This window comes from Callospermophilus lateralis, chromosome 5 (genome assembly GCF_048772815.1).
Source record: "Callospermophilus lateralis isolate mCalLat2 chromosome 5, mCalLat2.hap1, whole genome shotgun sequence".
NCBI classification, from domain to species: domain Eukaryota; kingdom Metazoa; phylum Chordata; class Mammalia; order Rodentia; family Sciuridae; genus Callospermophilus; species Callospermophilus lateralis.
In genome coordinates, this window is record NC_135309.1 from 101,644,203 (window position 1) to 101,671,262 (window position 27,060).

The window sequence follows — 27,060 nt, forward strand, 5'->3', positions numbered from 1 at the left end:
GTGATTGGGTCAATGGGAGAATGTCTTGGGTATGTATTTTGTATCTGGTGAGTGGGGTGTCTATCTCTGCTGCCTGATCATCATGTGAGCTGCTTCCCTCAGCCACACTCTTCTGCCATGATGTTCAGCCTCACCTTGAGCCCCAAGGAATGGAACAGCTGCCTATGGACGGAGACCTCTGAAACCATAAACCCCAAATAAACTTTTCCTCCTCTAAAATTATTCTTGTCAGGTCTCTTAGTCACAGCAATGAAAACGCTGACTAAAATACATACTTAAGTTCAAAAAGGCAGAAAGAGGGAGTTATGTAGAGACTTTCAAAACACATACTCCTGGAAAGAAGGAATCTAAATGCTAGAACTTAGTACTACTTGGCCCTTCAGAGCTATCAAGTCCTCAAGGCTTGTGGAAGTGTGCGTTATTACTTAAAGAGAATACCTTATATACTGAATTATTAGAAGTGCTTGGTCATCAAGTGCAACAAAACTCAGTGAAATAATCTACCCTAAATCTTCAAAAAACTAAAAAGCATCATGGTATTCAGATTTACAAAGTATAAGTAAAAAGGAAGGGTGTTGAAGAAATTTGCTACATTTGGAGTTCAGGCTGTTTAAACACTCATGTTTGTAATTACTCTCTGTGAGACCGTAAGTTATTTTGTTTTTAACTTTACCTGTAAAATGAAGATAATAATTCTTTTCAAATTTTGTTCTCATGAGGCTTACATTAGTGAATATACCCAGGACTATGTTGGATGTACAATGAGAATTCAAAAATATTAGGTAACTCCTTCTAGCCCCAACTCCACTGTGCCAGCAATTCTCAAAGTGAAAAGATTAATTTCTGGACTGTTATTTCTTAGAATGTTCCGAAGTTTCTACACCATGCACATTGTCTTTGATATAGTAATATACTAATAGCATAAGTAGGGCATTTCTCATGTTTGACCTGAAAAGTTGAACTTTTCCTCAACCTTTATTTTCAATAAATAGCAATAGAATATTTTGATACATTTTCAATAAGTATCTTCATCTTGGCATTTATCTGGAGGCAGGAGACCATTATCTTGTGATAAATAGTTTTATTCCATTGACATTTCCATGTCTGTAAAATGAACGAGATTTATTCATCCAATTAACATTTGAATGTCATGTTTAGCTACAAGTTAAAAACAAGCTGCCTTCAGTATTTGTGTTATATTGTTTTCTGAACACATTTACAGAGTAGGGCCAAACTGCTCTTAAGATAAGCAGTACACATCTTCAAAATATGCACATGTGTGCAAGCTTTTGTGTGTGTGTGTGTGTGTGTGTGTGTGTGTTTGTGTGATATGTGTTGATGTTGAAAATACAATCTGAGATACTTCAGAGTCAAACAGCAAACTAAATAATCAAATTACAAAAAGATGACATGATTTTAAGATAATTTTTACAATGTCAAAGAGGAACTCAAGTAGTGGGATAATAAAAGGTCAGAGCTGGTATAACTACTAATTTTATAAACAAGGCAACCAAGGTCTTGGGAAACACAAATCTGTAGAATTAAGCAGTCAGTTCATAACTGAGCCAAAGTCAGCATCCAGGTTTCAGGACTCACAACCTAGTGCTCTTCCTGCTATTCCATGCTGCCTCTAAGGGCAGAGATACTGCATATGCTTTATAAATACTGAAAAGTAACAAATAAAAGAATGCCTTTCTTAATGTTTTTTCCTCAAAGAAAAAGCCTTGTAGACCTAGAGAAGAATGTTTGGTTTAATATCTGGTAATCAGTAATGATTTTAATTTTATTCCTTAAAATATTTCAGCCAATATTTGAAGTACATGGTTTGGATGTTACCACTGTCAAAACCCTGCATACTCTGCTGGAAACATTCATACAAAATGCAGTAATAAGTGCAGAAACCCAGAACAAATGTGATTGAATTTTTACCAGATTTGATACTAGAATTGAGAGTATATACCGTAAATTTCCAGACAACACCAAATCTAGAGGGGAAGAAAATGAATTCCTTAGAATACAGGAATTAACCGCTCTAGTCAACCTAGAGTAACAGTCACAAAAATTAAAAATGAATTCAAAACATAAAAACTGAATGTTTTACTTACATCACAAAGAATACATATTATTAAAATGATTTAGAATTTCTATGGTTTTAACTTTTCTGGTTTTTTAAAAGCCAATACCACATTAATAGTTATTTAGGCTCTTTCTATATCATTTGATAAAAACAGAATGACTAATATAAATGTATTTCTCCTGTCCTTGATTTTAACTTAATTTCAAAAGTTATAGTATGGAGGCTGGGGGTAGCCCTTAGTGGTACAGTATGGGTGTAGCATGCACAAGACCCTGAAATTAATCCCAATCATTTCCAAAAATTGTATTAAAAATGTATTTAATAATGAAAAAAATCACCACAACCCTCCCTCCCTTGCCACATATACACACAGTGACACCTGATCATCCATTTTCTCTGTTCTGCACACAATGCTACTAAATCAGAAAACTGGGAGTTACTCTACATTCCTCTTTCTCAATCTCATGTCTCATAATGAAAATAGGGTCTATTACCACTTATACATTTCTCTGGATCTGTGCTCTCCATTCCATTCCCACTGCACCAGAGTTCTAGTTCAAGACTCCAACAATCGCCTTTGTCATCTCCTACAGTCTCCAGAGCTTGGTTCCTGCCTTTGTTGGTTTCAAACATAAATATTATAAATATCCTGCTCTGGTGAACATCATTCCTTAGTTTTACCTCTCTAATGGTATAAACTCCAAGCAACACCATAGCCCCTGTTGCTGTCTCTGCCGTTCTTCACTATAAATCAGTCCTTCGGCAAGGTGGAGATTCCATCCCACCTCTCACTCACACAAACCAGTCAATCCTTCACCCTGTTGCTTTTCTCACTGCAAGTATCACGCTCTGAAATCATCTTACTTGTTTATACCTTCATCTTTTCCTGCCTTTCCCAAGTAGCATGCAAGTTCTATGAAGGCAGATCTTGATTATTCTAGTTCCTGCATATATCCACCACCTGAATCAGGGTTTGGCACAGAATAAGTGGTCAATAAAGATTGACTAAATTGATTAAATCAGTGGTGTTGGTGCAGGTTTATATACATCTTCATATTCAGTATTGTAACATAAACATTTCCCACACTGGATAAAAGTAATAATTATGATTTTACAGGTTATGTGATATTCTACTATGACGATACACTGCAATTTACTTAAGTATTCCTCTGATGTTGGTTACTTGAGTTATTACCAGTTTTGAAATGGTACCTGGCACAAAGGAGTCATGAACTAAGCCAAAGCAATTTTTCTTCTTTTCAATTATTTTCTTTTGATAAATTCAGTAGAAGGGAATTACTAAGTCAAAGTGAAAAATAACTTTTAATTCAAGACAGAAGAACTAGTATCTTGCCACATCAAGATTCTCCCTCATGTAATGAGATAAGGAGTTAATTTTAGAAACAGATATTTATATAATTTGGCACCTAATATATGCCAAGCATTTATTCTAAGCCTTTGTGATACATCAGGAAGCAAAACAATGTTTTTCTGCGCATTCTTGTGGGGGGCATAAAGGGGTAATGGTGTGATGATAAACAATGAATATAAGTGAGTGAACTGCAAAGCATGTTAAAAAGTGTGGTGTGGACTATGGTAAAAAAGAAAAAGGAGAGTAGACCAAGGAGTGCTGGCGAGGGGTGGGTTTGTGATTTTAGATCACCTGTGAGCAAACACTGGGAGGCATTAGCTCTGAAGATCCCTGAATAAAAGAGGGAAGAGAGGAGAGTGAACCAGTAGCAGGGCTACCACAGGATAGACTCAGGGAATCCCTTTCAGGGCATTAAAGACATCATTTTTTTTTTTTTTTAAGAAAAGGCTATATGTAATTCACATATGTACAATTCACCAATTTAGATTGCACAGCTCAATGGTAAGTCTCAGAGTTATGTAACTATCACCTCAATCAAATTTAGAACATTTTAACACCTGAAAAGAGAGACCCCCAAATTCATTAGCAGTCATTCTCATAATGCTTCCACCTGTCCAGTTCTAGGAAACCACTAATTTACTTTCTGTTGGAGTGGAATTGATGGGTCCTAAGGCAACTCTGTATTTAGCCTTTTGAGGAATTACCAGACTATTTCACAAAATGGTTTCACTGTTTAATATCTCATCAACAGTATATGAAGGTACTAGTTTTGCTACATTCTTTCCAATATTTGGTATTGTTTTGTCTCTTCATTATGGTCATCCTAGTAGGTGTGAAATGGTAGCTCATTGTGATTTTTGATTTGCATTTTCCCTTATCATATGTGACACTGAGCATATTTTCATGGCACTATATTCTTTGGATATATGTCTATCCAGATCTTTTTGCCCTGTTTTTAAACAGGGTTATTTGTCTTGCTATTAAGGCCTAAGAGCTTTTTATGTATTCTACATACAAGTCCCTTATCAGATATATTTACTCTCAAATTATCCATTTCTGTGGGATGTCATTTCACTTTGTTGGTGTCCTTTGAGGCACAAAAGATTTAATTTTGATGAAATCCAACTTATCTGTTTTTTATCTTTGTTTGTTTGTGCATTTGATGTCATTTCTAATACATATCTGGATCTATTACAAGATTATGAAGATTTACTCCTATATTTTCTTTTAAAAGGATGTTGGCTTTTGAAACAAGGAGACATTGCAGGGTTTTCAGCAGAGCCATGGCATCCCCTGACTTAAATTTGATAAGGGTAACATTCTGTATCTCCTTCAAACATTTGAACTAAATCAAACAAAAATGCTCATTCACCTTTCTTGGACACATCATTGTATGATATTATTTTGTTGTTCTTTATGCATTATTTGGGAGTCTCTTCCACCTACAGTGTAGACTTCCCGTGGGCAGGAACCTTGACTGTTTGGTTCCCTGCTCTATTCCCAGCATCTAGACCAGTGTGTGCAATGCTGGAACTATAAGATAGTACAAAATGAGAAGAAGGACTTGTACCACAGCAAGTCACAGCCATGAGCGAGCCCAGGTTATGAGGATACAGAAGTCAGGAGTACCCAGTGGAAACTAGCTTGCAGAGAGGAGTGCGCTATAGCAAGAAAAGCAGCCACAAGTGACCAGGAAAGCATCTGCCTCAGTAGAGTCCCTGGCTGAACTCCCAAAGAAGCATGGCGAAGCTTGATTTAGGGGGTAACTTTGCTTCACAATAAACCCCATTTTCATGTTAACCCAATTTTCAGAAACAACTAGAAAAAAGTTGCAAACACAATTGAGTATAAGATATAAAGGCTATTCTGACTGGGACAATTCTGACAGTTATGACTTCCTTGACTAGACTCTCCAGATTGTGGTAACCAGTTTCCTAAATTCAACCCTCTTAGGAAAAATGAGGAAGGTCAATAAGCAATTATAATCCCCTTATCAAAATACATGATCCTTGTATTTGAAACTGAGTGGTTGTTGATTGAGTATATTATGTCTTCTATAACTTGAGTAGTTCTCAAGGGCTGCTGCAAAGTCTCTTCAGTGCCTCCTGAGACTCTTCTGTTTGGCACCCCTGCCAGAGCATGGTAGGCCTGGTGGGGCTGTAAGGAACAGAATTTAAATGCTTAAAACAAACATATCAGGACTTAAATATTTATAAGACCACTGTTCTTTGAAATAGTCACCTAGGGAGGTTAACTGACTATTCAACAAATTCAACAAATATTTATTCCAACAATGCTGTAATGTTGTCAGTGGAATTGCTCTTTTGGAAGTGTCTTCAGAGCCAGGCATGGAACTAATTACTCTGTAGTCACAAAATAGGTTTGAATAATAATTTTAAAAAGTATACACATTAGGGCTGGAGTTGTGACTCAGTGGAGGAGTGCTTGCCTAGCACGGGTGAGGCACTGGGTTTGATCATCAGTACCACATAAAAAATAAAATAAAGATATTGTATCCATCTACAACTAATTTTCTTTAAAGTATACCCATTATATTCCCTATATTTTGCTCCAACTTATTTTTCTGTCTCAAAACAAATTTCCCTTTAAAGGATAACTATCTGCTGACTTTTAGTCATAAGGATTAGAAGTTTCAAAATCTGTAATTTCCAAAATGTGCTGAGTTGTAGCCCTGTGATTTGGGAAAAGTCTGTAATTTGCTTTTCCCCTGCTTTATGAACCTCTTGTTTCCAATGACCATTTACACTCTAAAAGGTCTGGGTAAATACAGCTTTTTCCCTTTGACAATAATGACTTAAAAGAGTATAATGTGGGTTCTCTTTCCTCAGCCTTCATCACTGGTTTTCTTAGTCATAATTCACACCTTCATGATCAAAGGTAGACAAAAGTTAGTACTAAGATTATTTTTGCATAATCAGAAATATTTTCAAGACCTTTAACATGTACTACTGACACCTCAAATGTATTCAAATACGATTGTAACTCTAATTATTTCAAGAACAAAATGCAGCCTTCAGAAATCCCATTGAAACCACTTTGCCAAACAGGCCATGAACCACATCACAGAAAAAAAAAGCTTAAATGGGGCAGAAACTTGAAGTATTTTATATATACCTATTTACTGACAAAAATTAAAGAACAAAAAAATTAAAATACGGCTATAAATAAATACTTGGTTAAGTGCATAAAATACATTATTATGTACCTACATGTTCAAATATCTCCATCAGAAGCCATAATCCATCTTAAGAAGGTCTATTTTTTTTTCTGTCTGGCCTCAGTCAGAGACGACATAAATATACTCAATCAACAACCACTCAGTTTCAAATACAAGATACACAGTAGCACTAAATTTAACATATTTAGCTAATGAGAAATCTTATTAATCATAACATCAAGGCCAAGAAGCTCAGTAAAATCCTTCAAATACTTGAACAATTAAAGTATAAAACAAAATAATTTCCTGGAAATCCACAAAATGAGTATAGTAAATTGAAGTCATTTATTTAAAAAGTATTTTGTTGAATGCCTACTATATGCTGGTTACCTGGAATGATAATACATATTTAAGCTAAAGTAATGCTCTGTCAGCAACCTAAAATGTCAATGACAAAGAGGAAGAGACATTGAGCAAAAATTGGAATAGAATAATTAAAAAGTACAATCTTTAGCAACTGCCAGTAGCATTTAATTTAACATTTTCATATAAAATCTCTCAATTGAATAATAACCTACATGTCAAGTAATCTATATATTACTCAAAATATGCAGCTTCCTAAATTAAATTTCTCAGGGCTATTAGTTTTCATGAATCCAATAATGGCATGAGATATTTCACTAACACTACCTAACTCTAGTGCAAGCACACTGAAGTTACCTTCATCCTTCTTGTGCATGGTTTCACTAAAAATTTTTAACTACCAAAATGAAGTTTAGAACGAATATAAATTATTCATAGTAAGTTTAAGAATAATGTTCTGGATGTGGTCACTGGAAATAAAAAGGAAAGAGTATATTTTTCATAATGAAATATGCCATTGTTCAACAGATTGTCTTCAACAGAGCCTTGAAGGATATAAAAATTCATGTCATACTCCACAATGAGGCAGAGAGGATGCTTCACCAAAGGAGAAAATTCATTTTTGCTTCAGTGAGAAAATTATATTGTGATATGAAATGAGTATAATTGTTCATGTACATTCATATCAACTACTATGCTGGCTAATTCTGTAATTTTATTTATCTCTACAAATATTTTAATACTTTGTATCTTTATTCATTTTAGGAAATCTAAGCCAAAATTCCGTAAGTATAGATTATGGCAACTTCTTTTTACTTATATACAACATCAATTACTTAATTTAACTTAGATGTTTCTTAAATTTCACTTAATTATTTGAATGAGTGTCATGCAGAAAAAAAGTAGCTATAGAGTTTGAGTCCCATCTCCATAGTTTTCTATAATAAATCATTGAACCTCCCTGAGCACTCAGTTTTTGTGTTAGTGCATGAAGACAAAAACAGTTCTGACCTTCAGTGTTATTGTAAGGATCAAGACACAAAATGCAGCTGGCAGGACTAAAAGCTGGCAGTGCCAAGCCCACTTCATAATATTAGTGACAATCCTAGAATTCTGTAAGATAGGTATTATTGTTGTCTCAAATATTTTTTCACTTGATGGGAGACAGTAAACAGAAAATTTCAATTCCTTATGCAAGGTCATACAAATAGTAAGCAGCAGAGCTAGAAATCAAAACCAAGGCTTCCTAGCTCCAGATCCTGTATTTTCCACCACTATTCTTATGTATCTATACACAGGAACACTTTGTAAACTGTAAAGTGATGCACACATTAGTTGTGCTTTTTTGTTGCCACTAATAATGGTCTTCATCAATCTGGCTAACGTAGGAGTATCTAGAATCTTGCCTTCCTCGTTTTCTCCCTAGACCTGTACTGCTTTCCCCACATCATTGCATGAACAAATCCCATGTCCAGCCAAGGCCTTCCTAGTTTTTTTGTTTTGTTGTTTGTTTGTTATTGCTGTTTGGTAGCAGGGATTGAACCCAGGGGGACTTGACCACTGAGCCACATCCCCACCCCCCTTTTTAAAATATATTTTTAAAATTTAGAGACAGGGTCTCACTGAATTACTTAGGGCCTCACTAGTTGCTGAGGCTCGCTTTGAATTCATGATCCTCCTGCTTCAGCCTCCTGAACCACTGGTATTACAGGAGTGCTCCCTGGTGCCCGGTTCATCCAAGGCCTTTCTTGATCACTCCAGCTCAAGATCATCTCAAAACTCTGAGTCTTGATGTCACTTTTTACCTCTCTTATGGCCCCTAACATATTCGACTTCTTACAGTGAATTTCAGTCCTATCTTACTTCCCTAAGTAGACAGTCAGCTCTTGGAGGGCATAAACCACCTCTGAGAGCCTTTATCCATCTTTGCATTTAAGAAATATCTTCATACCTTGTGCATAAATATTTTCAAATATATGGAGAGATGAAAGTACATGATTTCTAGAGCAAATGGCACAATTCTTGCTAGGAATAAAGACTGAATAATCATGATTTTAAAATTCATTGATTCAATGTTTTGCGTTAACAACAACAAAAAAAAAAACCCTCATACTTAATGTAAACTCATAGCATTGAGCAGCTGCAGATAAGACAGTGGATATCTGATTCTCAGTATCCAAACATAATTCCAAACTGAGAGAGGACTTACAAAATAAGTGTAAATCAGAGTTCCATTTCCCACCACTAAAGCCAAAGGGAGTTAGAGATTCTCTCCTTCTACCTTTCTATCTTCACTTGACTCTATGATCTACCTCTAAGTCCTTTTCTGTTTTTCATGATCAGGTTTAATTATTTGCAACCAAGGATACTTAGTTAATACAACCTAAATAGATGGTTTAAAAGTCTTGCTTGGTAACTATTTTCAAAATTATCCACTCAAATGTTTAATATATTTGCCTAGTAATTTTGAGTAGAAAAATAAATGTAAGATGGTTTCTAATTACATAAGAAATTTTTACGTTTTATTTTTTATGAGGCACATTCAACAGCACATAAAGAAGCAATTATAAGTCATCTTAAACTGTCTATACACTGTGTTAAGAAATTCATAATAATGAAAATAATGTGATAATCTCTCATTTAAATTAAATACTTAACCTAGTAGAGATACATATAAGATCTTCTTTAGGAGTTGCTGAATTGGAAAATGTCCTAAGGAAAACAACACTGAGTCCATACAATACCTGAGACATCAACCATGAGATGCCATTATTGATCAGGGGCTCTGAGGACTAAAAGATCCAATAGATATCTGCAACGTTAGGCCTGCTGGTTCTAAAACAGAGGATACCCATTTTCAATCATGTCCAAAGTGTTCTGAGGTTTTTATCTCAATCTCTCAGTTTAGTACCTCAGTTCTCAGCAGTTTGGACTCTTGGCTTCCCTCAAACCTTGGCACCCCAGAACCTATTACTGGACCTATTACTCCTATACCAGCACTCAGACTATTTCACACCTAACCTGGCTGATCCCTTTCCATGGAAAATGCAACCTCTACCTTTTCAACATGGTACCTAATGTGGGGACTTTAACTCTGCTTTAATAACTTAAAGCAAGGGGAAAAGCAATAAGCTAGTAAGAAGTTGGGCTGTGTTTTTTTTTTTTTTTTTTCCCAGCTTATTTAAAAAAACAGTTAAATTTTGTGCTGTGTACACAGTAGGCACTCATACACATTTCAATGGATGTTTCAAACAGAGTCTCTTTTGCCAAGAGTAAAAGCAAAGAGATGTTTCTCCTATATGGAAGCACAATCACCTATCTAGGAAAGCTGAAATACAGTCTCTTACAGGCAAGAAAATAAGTTTACTTACCTTTTATTTCCTTTTTCAGGCATCTGGGTCTATTTAAATTTTGTTGCTTTTTGTATACATGGTGGGTTTTTTATTATTTTTTAATTTTTCTTTTAGTTGTATATGGACACAATACCTTTATTATGTTTATTTATTTTTATGTGTTGCTGAGGATCCAACCTAGTACCCCACATGTGCAAGGCAAGTGCTCTACTGCTGAGCCACAACCCCAGCCCCTACATGGTGTTTTGTACTAACATGAGTTAGAATAAACCTTTAGATCATTCTGTCTCCACAGTTTTTAATACTTCTTTTGCACTTTAGTACATTATTAAACCAAGGCTTTATTTTTTTAATGTGATTCTATTCCTATCATGTTCTAACTCAGTATCCTACTCTACTCTAATTCCCCTAATGTTTCCAACATGTACAAGGTTCAACAAATTATTCTCATTAAATTTTCTCAATTATTTGGACTTTTCAGTTTGAATTTATTTATATTAGTTAAATAACTTTTCATTATTTTTCATAATAACTTTCACTGTTTGCTCTTCAAATCTCATTTAAATCCCCAGAATCTCTTTTTAATCCACCAAAATTCATATTCTTGCTCATTATTATGACTTTGGCTAGATTTATTAACTGTTTACATAAATATAAATGTAAATATTTGAACTAACTTTCTTTCTTTCTTTCTTTTTTTTTTTCATGGTACTGAAGTTCAAACCCAGAGCCTCACATATAGTAGGCAAACACTTCACCACTGAGCTGTACCCCCAGCCCAATTTATAAACTTTCTTAAAGATGCTTTAAAATCAAATGAGATTCTAAATTAAATTTTCTATCAAATTATTTTCCACTCTTTGTAATTAATAAACTGAACCAAAGTCCTTATCTCTCCAATCCACATTTTTTCTGATTCAATAACCTGCCTTAATTCCTACTATATTGTGAAATTTTCCCCTGAAAATATGAAATAGGTTCTTTACAGTTAATTTTCGTTAAGAGGGGTTATTATTTTAAAATTTAAGAATGCTGATGCTGGTTGTAGTGGTGCACACCTGTAATTCCAGAGACTCGGGAGGCTAAAACAGGAGAATTGCAAGTTCCAGGTCTGCTTCAGCAACTTAGCAAGATTATAAGTAAGTAGTGAGATCCCATCACAAAAATGAAAACATAAAAAGGTCTGGGGATGTATTTCAATGGTTAAGCACCTGTGGGTTAAATCCTCAGTACAAAAAAAAATTAATAATGCTAATGACAATAAGAAAGCACAAGTTCCTTTTCCTCAAATATTATTCATTTATTCCTGTCTTAATTGTAATTTCTAGGAAATTTCCGCATCTAATCCAATTCATTTCAGCTCATTATTTTTCACATTTTTTTCAGATTCTCCAACCCTTCAATATAATTTGACCTGTACACATGTTTTCAACCATTTCTTCTATAATTTATCTTGAGGGAACTCCTAATCCAAACAGCTCTCTTGATGTTCCCAAAATATGTCATGGTCTCTCCAGGTCCAACAATTCAGCAGCCACCCTGCTCCCCTTCTACAATGCTTTCCCATCCTCTTCAGCAAAGCTAACCAGCGCTCTAATGTTGTTGGACAGAGCTACCAATGCTTTATTTTTATTCTTCAACTTCTCCCAACCCCCACCTTTCTTCCTATCATTCTCTATGCATTTCATGTTCCAAAGAATAAACAACTCTTTTTCTCCTACTTGATGACTTCTACACCACTTAAATTCCAAACTTTCCATTTATTCTCTTTCCCCTGTCCTTTAAATTGGTTTGGTTCATACTTGCTTTTAAGAAGGAATTATTCTGTGGCTATTTCTTTCACCCTATTTCTCCATAAGCACCCTAAAACAAGCAAACAGATATTTCACATGAAGTACCAGGTAAGATTTTTTAATTCTATACTCTGACTTTCTGGGCCTACAGTAAACAGACATTCAGTTGCTGAATGTAAGAAGTGTTTCCTTCTCTATTCACAAGCAGCCTTTCTGACTAATTAAAGAATGTGTCAAAACAGCTCCCCAGAAGAACCCATATGTCAGCCAAAGAATTAAATATTTTGAAAATGAGAAGAACTACTTGGTCCATTTCTCAATAGAGGTTGAGAACAAAGGAAAAGAGACAGGGAAGAAATAAAACAGAATTGAAATGGAAATAAATTTAGAATTCTCTCATTATAAAGTAAAGGAAAAATATTTAAGCCCAGGACTCTTGTTAAGCCATTATGTATATGCCTAAGATTTTTTTTACTACCCTTCTACTGTTTTTTTTTTAAGTTGTAGATGGGCAAACACCTTTATTTTATTTTTATGCGGTGTTGAGGATTATACCCAATGCCTCATACTTGCTAGGCAAGTGCTCTACCACTGAGCTACAGCCCTAGCTCCTGCCATAAACTTTTGATAGAATCTAAGACCCAAAGGCAAAATGGGATTTAAAAGGCCAAGGAATGATAAGAATGATGGAGAGTGGATAGGAGACTTTGGCATAGTACTAATAACTAATAACTGATAATAACAATTGTGTTTCAAAAAGACCTGAGTGCTGTTGTATACACCTGTTATCCCAGCAACTCAGGAGGCTAAGGCAGAAGGATTGCTTTTGAGGCTAGCCTCAGAAACTTAACAAGGCCCTAAGCAATTTAGTGAGACCTTGTCTCAAAATAACAAATATAAAGGACTGGGGATATAGCTCAGTGGTAGAGCACCTCTGGGTTCAATCCTCAGTTCTAAAACAAAAAACAGAAGAGCACTTACTTATCACTCATTGCTGAATGGAAAAATAAGTTAACTGTGTTCCACCATTTCTTCCAAAACTACAATGACAAAAATTGTTAGAGAAGAACACAACACTGGTAAGAGCTTCTATCTTCCCTTAAATGTATTCTATTGCCTTGGGAACTGAGCTCCTATGGGCCCAAGTAGTAGAAATGAAAGGCATGTAGAAGAATGTCATTTGAATTTGGCTGTATGTCTTCAAGGTTCAAATGAAAATATGTGTTTATAGAAGCAGAATGGCTAGAATAAATAAGTAATTTAATTTTTTTTTTTAAAGTAGCAGAATGGCTTCTCAGCTGGTTTGGATATTCACTTTTGAGCCCTTAAGATGTTCCATTTTTCTTAGTCCACTACTGGTATAGTATTTGAGAAGTATCAAACTAAACAGTAAAGATATATAGAAGGGTCCTCAGCACCACCTACAAACAGAGATGCTGTGTCCCGCTGAAAACTAAAAAAAGATGAATATTTATTGGGCTGGGGATGTGGCTCAAGCAGTAGCGCGCTCGCCTGGCATGCGTGCGGCCTGGGTTCGATCCTCAGCACCACATACAAAGATGTTGTGTCCGCCGATAACTAAAAAATAAATATTAAAAATTCTCTCTCTCTCTCTCCCTCCCTCTCTCACTCTCTCTTTAAAAAAAAAAAAAAAAGATATATAGAAGGTTTGGGTCCTGGGTCTCCTGGGACAATAGCATTCCTTCCTCCTTAGAACTCATAATAGCAGCTGAAGAAGGCACCATCACAACATTTTAGTTTTTGGCTATATTCAGAAATGTTTAGAAGTTCTTGATTATTGGTTCATTCAATAAATATTTGTTGATGCCATGCCATATTTGATATTGCAAAAAGTATCAAAATGTTTAAGTGCTTATAAAGTGTTATCTAAGTATTTAACACACAGCTAGCCATAAACACAGCCTCTAATTTTGTTGGTACTCGGTATCAAATTTCCTTCATTACTCTTTTTATCTTAAATCTCACCTTCTAGCTCACCATATAGGGTTCAAATAAATAAATAGTTCAGTTATAGTGCAACTTGCAATATGGTAAAATATACAGTATGAGATGATATGCCAAGACATGGGAGGGACAAGAGTAGGTGGCATATTAGCTGAGTCTTGGACACTAACTGGCCTGGTAGATACTGGATCATATATAGGATTAAGGAGAACTCACAATTCAATAAATTTATATTTCAAGAAGTAGAATAAAGATTCCTTCTGAAATCTAAACCAGTTAATAAAAGAAAGGACTGGGGATACAGCTCAGTTGATAGAGTGCTTGCCTTTCATGCACAGAGCCCTGGGTTCAATTCCCAGCACCATAAAAAAATAAATAAAATAAAATAAAATAAAAGAAAGGGTAATGCAAATTTAAATGGAAACTACTTACTACTTGGTTTGCTTCTCCTATTAAAAGAAAAGATACCGGAAGAAAATTCAGAGCAAAGATAAATTAATTTTTACTAACAATCAAAGGCAAACAAAATTCTAAGTATCAAAAACAAGGCTAAGTGAACTATTTTTGAAGCAAAAACAACAACGACAAAAAAGACCCCTGGGCGAGAAATTTTACAATCATCCCTTTTCTAGGTCGGAACTCTCTTAGAATGAGACAAAGAAAAATCTGGACCTGGAATAAGAGGAAGGCATTAGGAATCCATTCACTACACAGTCAGAGATTTGTTTAACAAACAAATGAAGAGCTAGGGTAATCAGATATCAAAGGAAGAGGAAAAGGACTGGGGAGAATAAATGAAAAATTACAACTCCAGAGCAAAGGTTTATACCTTTTTAGGATACCCACGATTTTGAATTAGGAGGAAAAGAAAAAAGAAATTATTAGGATTTGATAAAGAAAAGAACCGTATTCATGCTTGTCTACATTATGCCTTGTAAAAATTAAATTTGATATTTTAATGTATCTAAGCAAGTAAGTACTGAATGCCTTCTGGACTGAAATAAAATTTAAAATTCTTACTACCCATTCTGTTCAACACAGAATTAGAGGTGGGAGAAATGTATCCACACAAAATATATTTCTTGTTTTGATTTTCTCTTATTAAGCATAGATGAAGGGCATCTTAAAAGTATATAAACAAAATCCAAGACTACTAGTTGCGCATGCTTGTATGTTTTTAAGGAACAGAAAATCATAATGAAGAAAAGATTTGAGGAAATATACTAATGTCATTAAAATATAATTGGACTTACAGGAACAATTACTGTGCTGTACTGTAAGGGGAGCTGTTGGCACACAAGAGCAAAGCACACGTATGAGCTCATCCACCAGCCTCGGCAAGACCCACTTCCAGCTAGAAGCAGTCATGTTTCAACACCTCCGATTCCCTAATGCTGACAAGCTAAACAACTTGTTTTGTCTCTGGGAGCTCTTCTCTGGTGATTAACTGCTTATGGTGAATACTAATTATATGAAAGTACAGTATTGAAGAAGTAGTGCCCTATTTCCTCTACCTACAGCCTCCACTTGTCTTTGAATCTAGAAGGTACAAGGCAGAGCCACTGCAAACCAGATCCAAGAAAGACATTCCCCTCCACTCCCACCCAAGTAATAAATATAACTCCTGATTTTGGTAAAGCACAGTTAACTGACAAGAAATCTCCATTTAACCCCTGGGCTCCAAACCCAATGTAATGACAATAAAGTCAGTGTTTTAAAAGCTGGTAACAATCATACAGATAAATTTGCAGCAAGAGTTTGTGAATTAGTAAACTATCAGTGTCCTCAATTTCCTATGTCCCATGTTGAAAATTTACCCCAAATTGTCAGTTCTTAGGAAGTGCACCTCAGATTAAAATCTTCTCACCAGGGAGTCCATAAGAATTTGTTCTTGTGTTTTAAATCCTAAGTGCTTGTTAAACCGTCAGCACTGCAAAATTAGAGACCATTAAACAATATAAGGCAGCAAGTGATTAAATCTACCAAATACACATTCAAAGCAGCTTAAGCTACTTTTTAATTAAAAATAAAATATCATTGGCTAAATTCAGATGTCTTAGCTACCCAGAAAAAGTTAGTAGGCTGTTCAAAATGCAAAGTGCTTCTGATAAGTCCATACATAAAAGGAGTCATAGGGTAGGGGGTGGGCTGGACAGGGAGTTTTGTGTGGTCCCTAAACCACATGGCAGGATGTCCCAATGCTGACCTGGTTCAGGCAGTGGACATTGAGAGGGAGTCTCAGCTGCACTGCAGGGTAAGGACTCCATGTGGCTGCTGATTAAGTAAGCTTTATTAGCAAAGGCCCCCAAGGAGACAGGGTGTTCCACCTTCTTGGCAGGGGAACAAGTTGAATAACAGCCTCACAGGAAGCTAAGGCATTGGAGATGTATAGATGGCCAAAGGAAATGTTCATTCTATTTTTAAATACGGCTTAAACTAATTGATAAACATTTCTCGAAATAATCACTAGTTTTTGGGGAAGGAGGCATAGGGGCTTTTGAGTTAATGGGATCACTTGAGATTAAAAGAAAATCTTACTGTAAAGTTAGAAGTAAATAAACCTTGTAGCTTTAAGTTGTTCCTACTTGTTTAAAGTAAAGAAAAAGGGTCAGGGGGCTTAGTCAACTTCAGGCAGAAGGCCAAGATTCTGAAGATCAGACTTAAGGCTGGGATGATATCATTCACTCTGAAGTCTTGATTCTCTTTCTGAAGCATGAGAAAATTTACTGGTAAAACCTTACCTCACCCACAGTTTTCTTATTTTTAACTCTATTTTTTTCCTCTCAAGAATGATTTTCCAAATATGCATTCTGCCTTATATGTAAATGTTATGAATTTACTTTTAGCTTCAGAAATGGTCTTACCTAAGAAGCTTGCCCTAAAGTAAAGTACAGGCACTTGGTAGCTACTGGAATATAAGACATGATATTCATATTTAATCACTTCAGATGCTGCTGCAGTCTCCGTCACTTCAGAATCATCCAAGGGTACCTCTAAAACCTCCTGAAAAAAAAAAAAGCAAAAAGAAAACAAAACGTGTTGGTCAGAAAAAAAAAAAAAAAAAAAGTAGTTACATGGAAAGGGTAAGATGAAATTTCCTTCTTGCAAGATAACAGTTAAATAAATATAGGACTATGAGGTAAGGAAAAGGGAGTTACCCATATTAATGTTTAACATTTGAGTCCTGGATAAATAGTAAAACCAGAAAACATTAGCAGTAAGTAATTCCAGATTGTTTTGGGTAGACAAAGAAGCTCTGGGTAAAGAAACAGGAAGGGAAAAAAAGATCTTTTGCAACAGCAACTCTAAAAATCTTTACTGTACAATTTTAGCAACAAGATGAGGGCTATACAAGCTACCTTCTTCCCTACCTGTGAAAGTTAAAAACATCCTAACAATTGAATGAGAGGCTGTGAAATGTCCCTAAAGATTCTATTGTACTTGCCAAAAGATGATTCATTGTGTGCTGAACAATTCCCAGTTCCATTTTGAATAAGAAAGTTATTTTGCAAGAGGTTGAGTTTGTTAGATATATTTGAAATCCTGATATGATTCTGTTTTCTTCATTATTGTGCTATCTTTGGTATAGTTCCACAACAAATCTTGATTTATAATAGAGTAGATGGCAAACATTAATGTCAAGTTAAGCAAGGTTTTATAAGTGGGATAGTCATTTCACTTCTCACCTAATTATTCTTATTGGTTGATTTTTTTTTTTTTTTTTTTTCAATGCGTGCTGGTTTCCTGTGCATGTATCTTGAGCCAGGCACGCTGGTGCCAATAGTCCCAGTTACTAGGAAGCCTGAGGCAGAGGGATCAATTGAGCCCAGGAGTTTTAGACCAGCCTGGGCAACATAACCAGACTCCATCTCAAAACAACAACAACAAAAGGATCTTAAGGTTTAGAAGAAATTAATTGGACTCTTTGAATTAGAGTCTGATTCCCTCCACAGGCACTTATTTATATGGGCTAAAGAATTTCCTTTGAAATTACTTTAGTTGAAGGAATGAAACAGGTGAGTTTGGCTTGTTTCTGCTTCTCATTAAAGCAATAACAGCAACAATGAACAATAGGAAAGATTTCAAACTTTATCAATATAAAATAAGGCTGCCTGTAGAGATAAGTAGAACCAGGACTGCTTTCCAGATCTGTGTCTCCTTTACTAATTCCCTGCTCACAGTCAGTTCATTGAGGAGATATTACTATGGATAAATCACAACAGGAGATATTTACAAAATATTTTTCACTAAATCCCAGTAAACACTATCAATTAAATACAATAATTTAAATAACCAAAGATATATCACTAAAATAAACATCCCAGACTCAGAAAATTAATAGTGTCAAGAAAGAAGATTTTGTTTGTTGTTTGTTTTTAATTTTCATTAGGCATGAGTATCTAGATCTTTACAACAATTCTCTTAATCCAGATTCTTTTTGTTCAATAACTGGGTTATTTAGCACTTATAACTTCTTTTCTTTTTCTTTTTTTTTATTGATTTTTAAAAAAATGACAGTGGAATGCATTACAATTCTTATTACACATATACAGCACAATTTTTCACATAAAATTATATCTTGGTGTTTTGTTTTGCATCTTGAATGTCCCCTAAAAGCTGTGTATTGAAGGCTTGGTCTCAAGCCTGTATGTAGCTCTGTTGTGAGATGGCAGAAACCTTAGGTGGTGGGATCTAGTGGAAGAAAGTTATGTCAATGTAGAAATGCCTCTTAATGGGATATTAGGACCCCAGCCTGTCCCTTCCCACAACCACCACCCCACTCCCCAATCACTATGACTTGAGCATTTTCCTCTGCCACATACTCCTTGACATGATATTCTGCCTTGCCACAAGCCCAAAGTCAAGGAAACATGGACTGAAACATCTGAAACTATAAGCCAGAATAAATCTTTCCTTCTTACAAGTTGCTTTTCTCAGGCATTTTGTCACAGCAATGGAAAGCTCACTAATACACATAGTAATAATAATAATAATTTCAAACACTGCACTGCACAAATATAAAAAATAAAAAGTGAAATTCTCTTCATCCTAGCACTTCTCTACCTCAAATTTGTAACCATTTCTAATAAGCTGGTGTACAGTACTTTTTTTAGACATTTTTAGTTTGGGGCACACAAACACATATGCACACACACACCTCCTCCACCCTGCACTCTCCAGTCAAACCATACTATATGGACATTCTGCTACCTGCTGTCATGTCAGTGCTGTAGACTGATTCCTTTACTATATTCCATTGTATGACTGTGTCATGATTATTCTTGTTTATTTCACATTTTCATATTGTTAGATATTTTATGTTGACTATACAATTTTCTCCTATTACAAATAATACTGCAATGAATATCTTAGCTCATATACCCTTATATACCTCTATTTTTCTATGGCATATGCTCCTACAGGCAAGATCATTGTATCAAAGAGTACGTGTATTTTAAATTTCAAGCCATACTGCTAATCTGCCCTTAGAAAATGACTGTGTTAATTTATACTATTAAAAAATATGCCTGAGAATGTCCTTTTTCCCTATGCAATTAATACTGAATAGTAATATAGCACAATGAATTCCACTATTATGTATCATTATAATGCACTAATAAAAATTTTTAAATATCAAAAAAACAAAAAATAATACTGAATATTATGTTTTCAATTTTTGTCTACTTAATGAGTTTTAAAATGTCAAGCCTTTGTTTTAATTTCTAATTTTTGATTATCAGTGAAGGTGAACATCTAGTTCTACATTTATTGGCTATTTGTATCTTCCATGATTTGCTTATTCTTATCCACTGCCTACTTTTTTTTATATTTAGTTTGCTTACATTTTTCTTGTTTAATTATATAATCACTTCATGTATCAAAAATAAGTTATTATTGAAAATAAGTACATATGACTGCACCAGTTTTCTTCCAATTTGGTTTATTATAATTTTATCATAAAGTTTTTAAAATGTTTATGTAGTCAAATCTATGTATTTTCTATTTACACCTTCTGAGTTACATGCCTTCAATAGAAAGCAGGCTGCTATGTCCCATCTTACTCTTAATAATTATAAAAATGTTAAATTCCTTTATTATATACAAGTTAAATTAACATTGACATTATTAATCCATCTGAATTTTGTTCTTTGTATATAGAACAAAGCAGATTTTTCCCAGATGCTTTCCCATAGTCTATCTTTTCCCCCACGGATTTCAAATGTTACCATTATCATAGTTTAGGGGTGTATCTATGGTTTATTCTCTTTTCAATCAGAATGGCTTAATTTTTTTAAAAAAATGATACCATCAAATATCTATGAAGATGCTATATCATACATATAATGTTGGATGGAACATAATACAGCATAACCTCTCTGGAAAATCATAGTTTTTTGAAACTCTAAACATAATTACCATAACAACCCACTACTTGCACTCTTGGGCATTTTTCCCGGAAAACTGAAAAACCTGTACTTAACTGTTCATTTTTTTTTTTTTTTTTTCAGAAGAGCCAAAAACTTGAAACAGTTCAGATATCCATCAACAGGTCAATGGTTAAACAAACATGGTACATCCATATCATTCTATTTAGCAATAAAAAGGAGCAAACCATTGAGACACACACACCCACACCCACACACACACACACACACACACACACAAACCTGCATAAATCTCCAGGGAATTATGATAAGCAATAAAAATCAATCCCAAAAGGTTAAATATAATTTGGATCCACTTATAAAACATTTTTGAACTGAGAAATTTTCTAACAAAGAACAGAGAGTAGATTGGTGTCGAGGGGGTAGAGTAAGGTGTGTCTGGTTACAAAAGGGCAAAATGAGAAATACTTGTGATGGAACTGAATACACTTGTGGTAAAATTATATAGATAGAAGTACACACACAAGTACAAGGAAAACTGTGGAGACCCAATAAGAGCATGTCTACCATATAGATGGACGTGTTATTACACCACAGTCTTATAAGAAGTTATCACTGGGGAAAACTGGGCAAAAGGTACATGGGATCTTTTTGATTACTTCTTATTACTACATGCAAATCCATAGCACTTTTACAAGAATTGATTTATAAAATCAAAAGCAAAGAAATATGCAATTTGAGGCTTGTTAAAAACTTAATAAATTTCTAAGACCTCAATGTGCTAAGAATATGGACAGCATAAGGATCATGTTAATAAAGGAACTCCAATGTCTGGGAGAATATAAGGAACAATAAATGTTGGCAAGGATGTCAGGGGAAAGGTAGACTCATACATTGTTGGGGGGACTGCAAACTGGTGCAAGTAATTAGAAAAGCAGTATGGTGATTCTTCAGAAAACTTGGAATGGAACCACCATTTGACCCAGCTATCCCACTCCTTGGTTTATACCCAAAGGACTTAAAATCAGCATTCTACAGTGACTCAGTCACCTCAATATTTATAGCAGCTCAATTCACAATAGCCAAACTATGGAACCAACCTAGATGCCCTTCAATGGATAAAGAAAATGTGGTGTATATATACACAAGGGAATATTACTCAGCCTTAAATAAGAATGAAATTATGGCATTTGCTTATAAATGGATGGAACTGGAAAATATCATGCTAAGAGAAATAAGCCAATCACCAAAAAACAAAGGCTGAATATTTTCTCTGATACGCAAATGCTAATTCACAATTAGGATAGGTGGTGGCTAGGGAAAAATACAGGTAATTTGCATTAGGCAGAAGAGTGTGAAGGGAGGGGAGGGATGTTGGGAGTAGAGAGGATAGTAGAATGAATCAGATATTATTACCCTGTTTACATATATGATTACATGACCGGTGAGATTCTACATCATGTACAACCAGGAGAATGAGAAGTTACACTTCATTTATGTATGACATATCAAAATTCATTCTACTGTCACATATAACTAAGTAGAACAAATAAAAAATACTGGAGAGTATTAAGTAGATGGAAGTGGTTAAAGAGGGATGATTATTGGGGTTGCTCCATGGGTCCTTGGGTCCTTGTAGTATTCTATCAATTTTTATAAATACTTAAATTCTCTAAAATTAAAAAAGGTAAAAATATTCTGACACCATGTTATAGTATATAGAATCAGATAAATTTAATAATAAAAGGAACTGAAACCTGAATCTTTCCATCTAGCCCAACACTCTTTTGGGGGGGAGAGGATGCTGGAAAGGGGCAGTTTACCACTAAGTTAGACCTCCAGTCCTTTTTACTTTTTATTTTGAGACAGGTTCTAAGTTGCTTAGGGCTTCACTAGCTGCTTAGGCCAGCCTTGAACTTGTGATCCTCCTGCCTCAGCCTCCAGAGTCTCTAAGATTACAGGCCTGCTAGGATTACACCACGATTGGCAAGCCCAACACTCTTATCTTGGAGATACAAAGAAGTCCCAGAAAAGTTGCTGGTTTAACCAGTGCCACCTAGGTGGTCATAAACACCAGCAGGCCTAAAACTCAAGTCCACTAACACCGAAACAATTGCTGTTTGTACTGTACTATGCCACTTCTTAACTATAGCTATCTTAATTTGTACTGATATTTCAAATCATAATATCAATATTAATATTAGTTTAGTTTGCTAATATTTTATTATTTTTCTTTTATTATGTGATTTTTAAAAGTTAAATATATTTAATATTAAGAATTATTGAAAAAGATGTCACAATATGTTCAATTTCTTCAAAATGTTGCTGTTTAATTAAATGAGAGGATACCTGTGTTTAGAAAATTACATTCATTCAAGGAGCTAAAAGATTAAGTGGTTCACATTAATTATAGAAACCTTGATTTTATTGAATTCAATTAACAATAAGTTGACAGTGATCTCTCATTTAGAAAATCTGATATGAATTAAGCTTTACAAGTAAATCCCATTAAATAGGGATCATGCTGAAGACACTTCGTAGATATTTTATTAAAAGCAAACCCAAATAGTGTGTATTGGGTTTTGGAAAAGAGATCCGTATCTATATTTATCCTACAGGGAAAAATAATTGAAAGAAGAAAATCTTTTTTTTTTCACTAATAATCTCTATTACTATTACTGATCAAACATAAGTAACGAGCTTTATTCATAATATCCCTTGAGGAAAAGAGTCAATTTGTTTATTTTTCACCAGCCAGGTCTTTAGTTCAAACCTACTATTAGTCGGGTAGAATCACAGCCAAGATGACAATGAGACTTCTTGGGGCAGCACTTGTTCTGGGCCAGTGTTTAGCTATATCTGAGTGGACATAAAAACCTCCTAACCACAGTGGAATTGGTACTGTGTAATAAATGCTTCACTTGCTGACTTCCTATGCCAACATCCATTTAATATTTTCAAAAGTGATAAAGATTGATGAAGTCTTTTGACAAACCCACTAAAAAATCAATTTTTAAGAAAACAAAAGAATTTTGTTATAATATTAAGTGAATTATAAAAATAATTTGTGGGACTTAAGTAACTAGCACCTTTATATTCTATGACTCATTATTTTTCCATAGGGTGGTCTTTTTCTCCTTCTTAACTCCTAAAGTGACTTTTTTCTGTGGCTTTTGAGTAAATGACGGTCACAAGAACTTTTGCAAGCCATACTATTCTCTTAGCAACTGTAAATGTTCTACCTGATACATAAAGAAAGAGCTCCACACAAGGCAGGCATAGGTCTGACAGCATATAGGGCAACACTGAAAGACAGTGGTCACAAGATGACTCCCACAATAGCATTTTAGTGAGGTTCCCCCTTTACCAGTAATATCATCACCACTGCTGCTGATTTTTATAAAAGGAAAAAGTGAAGTGCCTTTCTTTGCTTTGCTCTCTCTGCTACATCAGAAGGGAGTGAATTAGCATCAGCATGGCCTATGTAGGTTCCCACTGAGAGGAAGAATCTGTCTCCTGTGCAGGATTAAATCCTCCTCTGCAGACTGGCATGCTCAAGGGCAAGGCAGGAGGGAGGGGACACAGAAACCTAGCAGAGCACATCTGTCAGTTCTCTGGATGTTTGCAGCTGGCTCCATTGTGCTTCTTAGGCCCTGTTTCCTTTAAGACCACACAGGAGTCAGCAAGGCAGCTAATGCCTGGAGCTGGGCAGCTAGCAAACAGGCTGAGTGGAGGGTGCTTCCATGGAGGAGGCTGTCAGATTCAGTGCAGGAGAACACAGATTGTCTGGCATGTGAAAATAGTAATAATGCTTAACAGCACCTAGTGTATATTAAGGAAAATTAGCATATATATATATATAATTGTTTTCCTAGAAAATAACAGAATGACTGAGAAGGACTTTTTAAAAGGTAGGGTCTCCTCATCTACTTTTAGATGAGGAGACCCTACCTTTCAACACGAAAGAATTAGCAAGACGAGGGATTTGAAAATCAGAAATTCCTCATGTCAATCATGAATGTCTAAAGGAAGAGGAAAAGATTTTTAGGTACTCTGAGCTTCACAAATCCAATAAATGTTTTCTCTTCATAATTACCCTGAAGAGAAAACATCAGTTATAAGAGCTTTTAGTTTTTCTAAAGCTATGGATTGTGTTATGTCCTTTGTTCCTTGCTCTAGGAAAAAAACCAAGGTCACCCAGCAACTAAGAAACTTGGCCAAAACACAAATCTAACTCTCAGTTTCAAAGTTTAGGGATCTTTCACTCTGCCCAAACCATCAGATTTTAAAGTGATGTGTTCCTGGGTTCCACCCCTAAAATTCTGTTTCAGTAGTTGTGGAGTGGAACATTAGAACCCACCTACTAACAATGTTCTAATAATGCTAATGTGAATGGCCAATGGACCATTCCAAGTAGCCTTGTCTCACATATGGAGGTGTCCACTCTGTCTCTTTGCCCTTGCACTCTACAGGAGTACAGAGGGATTCTACAGCTATGGAATTCTAAAGTCAGGGAAGCCCTGTCCCCAAGAAGCCAAATTATGCCACAAGCCAGTTTCCCTTCACTAGCCATTCAGGAGCACTGTTATCTGATTTGCTCCTCTCTTAGAGGGAACATAATGCATACCACCAACTTAGGTCTTCCACCGTCACCTATCTCACAGTTCACTGCTCCTTTCCTTTATTTGCTCCTCTCCAAAACACTCCCTCATTTTGTCCTTCTCCTTCTAATTGATTAATTTATTCTTGCTGAAGTATTAATGGCCATTAATGGCTTAGTAGGTTATTCCTTTATCAATTACTATATTCAACAGCAGATATGTGACTAATAACCCTAATCAACGGGAATCATTAATAGTGAAATTTAGGGTGCCAAAGTGGAATAAATTTTGTTCAATGCATGTAACCACCAATATGTGAGACTTGACTTATAAGGTATTCTATGTTTTAACTCCAGAGCTAAAAAATTCTTCTTGGTTACCTTGCTACAGGGTAAATCAGTTTCCACCAGATTTATCCGTGCAGAAAATTAAGAACCAAGAGTCGTCATTATTTTACATAATATCCTCTCAAAAATACGAAGAAATGTATTATCTTCAGATTTCTCTTTTTCATATTAAACAATCCTAGTTCTTCTATTTTTTTTTTTTTTTTTAAATAGCCCCGGTTCCACAGATCTGCAGACTTTTTTTTAAAGGGCCAGACATTAAATATTTTAGACTGTGGGCCATAAGGTCTCTGAAACTGTAGTATGAAAGCAGCCAGTGGCAACAGGTAAACAATAGACACAGCTGTATGCCAATGTCATTCTATGTAGAAAAATAGGCTGCAACCCATAGACATTAGTTTACCTACCCCTGTAACTTCATCTGAGGCTCTATTTAATTTCATTTTATTGCATTTGTATAAGCTGGAAGCAGAATCTTATTAAAGGACCTGTCTCCACTTGGTGAACTTTTTCCACTTTTGCATTTTTTTCTCATCTCAGGATGTTACATTAAATTTCCTGAGGGGATACGAAATTCTAAGCCCTAGTAAAGATGATGATAATTAAATCAAATGGGCTGCAGTTTGTTTGAAGCCATTTTGTAAAGGAAGATAGTACTATCCTAAATTAGACAAGTGAGATTTTTAAATGTCTAGATGTATAAACTGCAAAGTTTATCTGAATAAACTTCTATATTCAAATCCAGAAATGAGTAAATTTCATTGCCAAAGAGTAAAAATGAAAAAAAATGTTTGTCTTGATAAACAGATCAACAGGCAAGGTTTGTAGTCATTTTGTAGGGCTGTGACTCCTAAAGCAGGTACATAAGAAATATCATGGAATAGGCATAGTGGTTCAGGCCTATAACTGCAGAGACTTGAGAGGCTGAGGCAGGAGAATAGCAAGTTTAAGGTTAACCTAAAAATTTAGCAAGACCCTGCCTCAAAATTAAAAAAAAAAAAAAATAGAAAGGGCATGGATATAGCTCAGTGGTAGAGTGTCTGGGTTCCATCCCCATTAACCAACCGCCCACCCCGACCCCAGCTTCTGCCAAGAAGAAACAAACAAATACACATCATAGGTAGGACTCTCCAAAGAACTCTTCTAAAGAACCTTTGGGGGAGAGCATTTGTTCCTTCCCTATCCTCAAAACTGTTTATGAATTATGTGGATGTGAAGAGGGGTTTATTTGTTCACTTGCTTTTTACCTAGGGAATCCTTTAGATTTCCACAAGTACCTACCAAGTGCCAGATACTGTGCTTGTGCTAGAACAAAGATGTGTTTTTTGCTTTTAAATAATACAATCTCAGCAGACATGGGAGCAAGATTAAGTCTCCATCTTTCTACTGTGGTAAAAGTGACATTCAAAATCTCAGATAAGGGCTGGGGTTGTAGCTCGGTGGTAGAATGCTCACCTAGCACATGCAACATGTGCGAGGCCCTGGGTTCGATCCTCAGCACCACATTAAAATAAGTAAATAAAATAAAGGCATTGTGTCCAACTACACCTAAAAAATAAATATTTTTTAAAAAATCTCAGATAAAAAACTAGATTTTAAAGAAGTACAGCATAGACAGAAGTGAA

At 35.2% G+C, this 27,060-nt stretch overlaps 1 protein-coding gene across 2 annotated transcripts in view; it reads right to left on the minus strand.

The window, feature by feature from the left end:
• The window catches only part of Atg10 (autophagy related 10), a 273,170-nt gene that overhangs the window by 87,756 nt on the left and 158,354 nt on the right, over nt 1-27,060 (minus strand). For both annotated transcript variants that reach the window (XM_076856054.2, XM_076856056.2), the window contains exon 4: nt 16,966-17,104. In XM_076856054.2, coding sequence (XP_076712169.1) covers nt 16,966-17,104 — 139 coding nt within the window. The remainder of the gene's footprint in view (nt 1-16,965; nt 17,105-27,060) is intronic.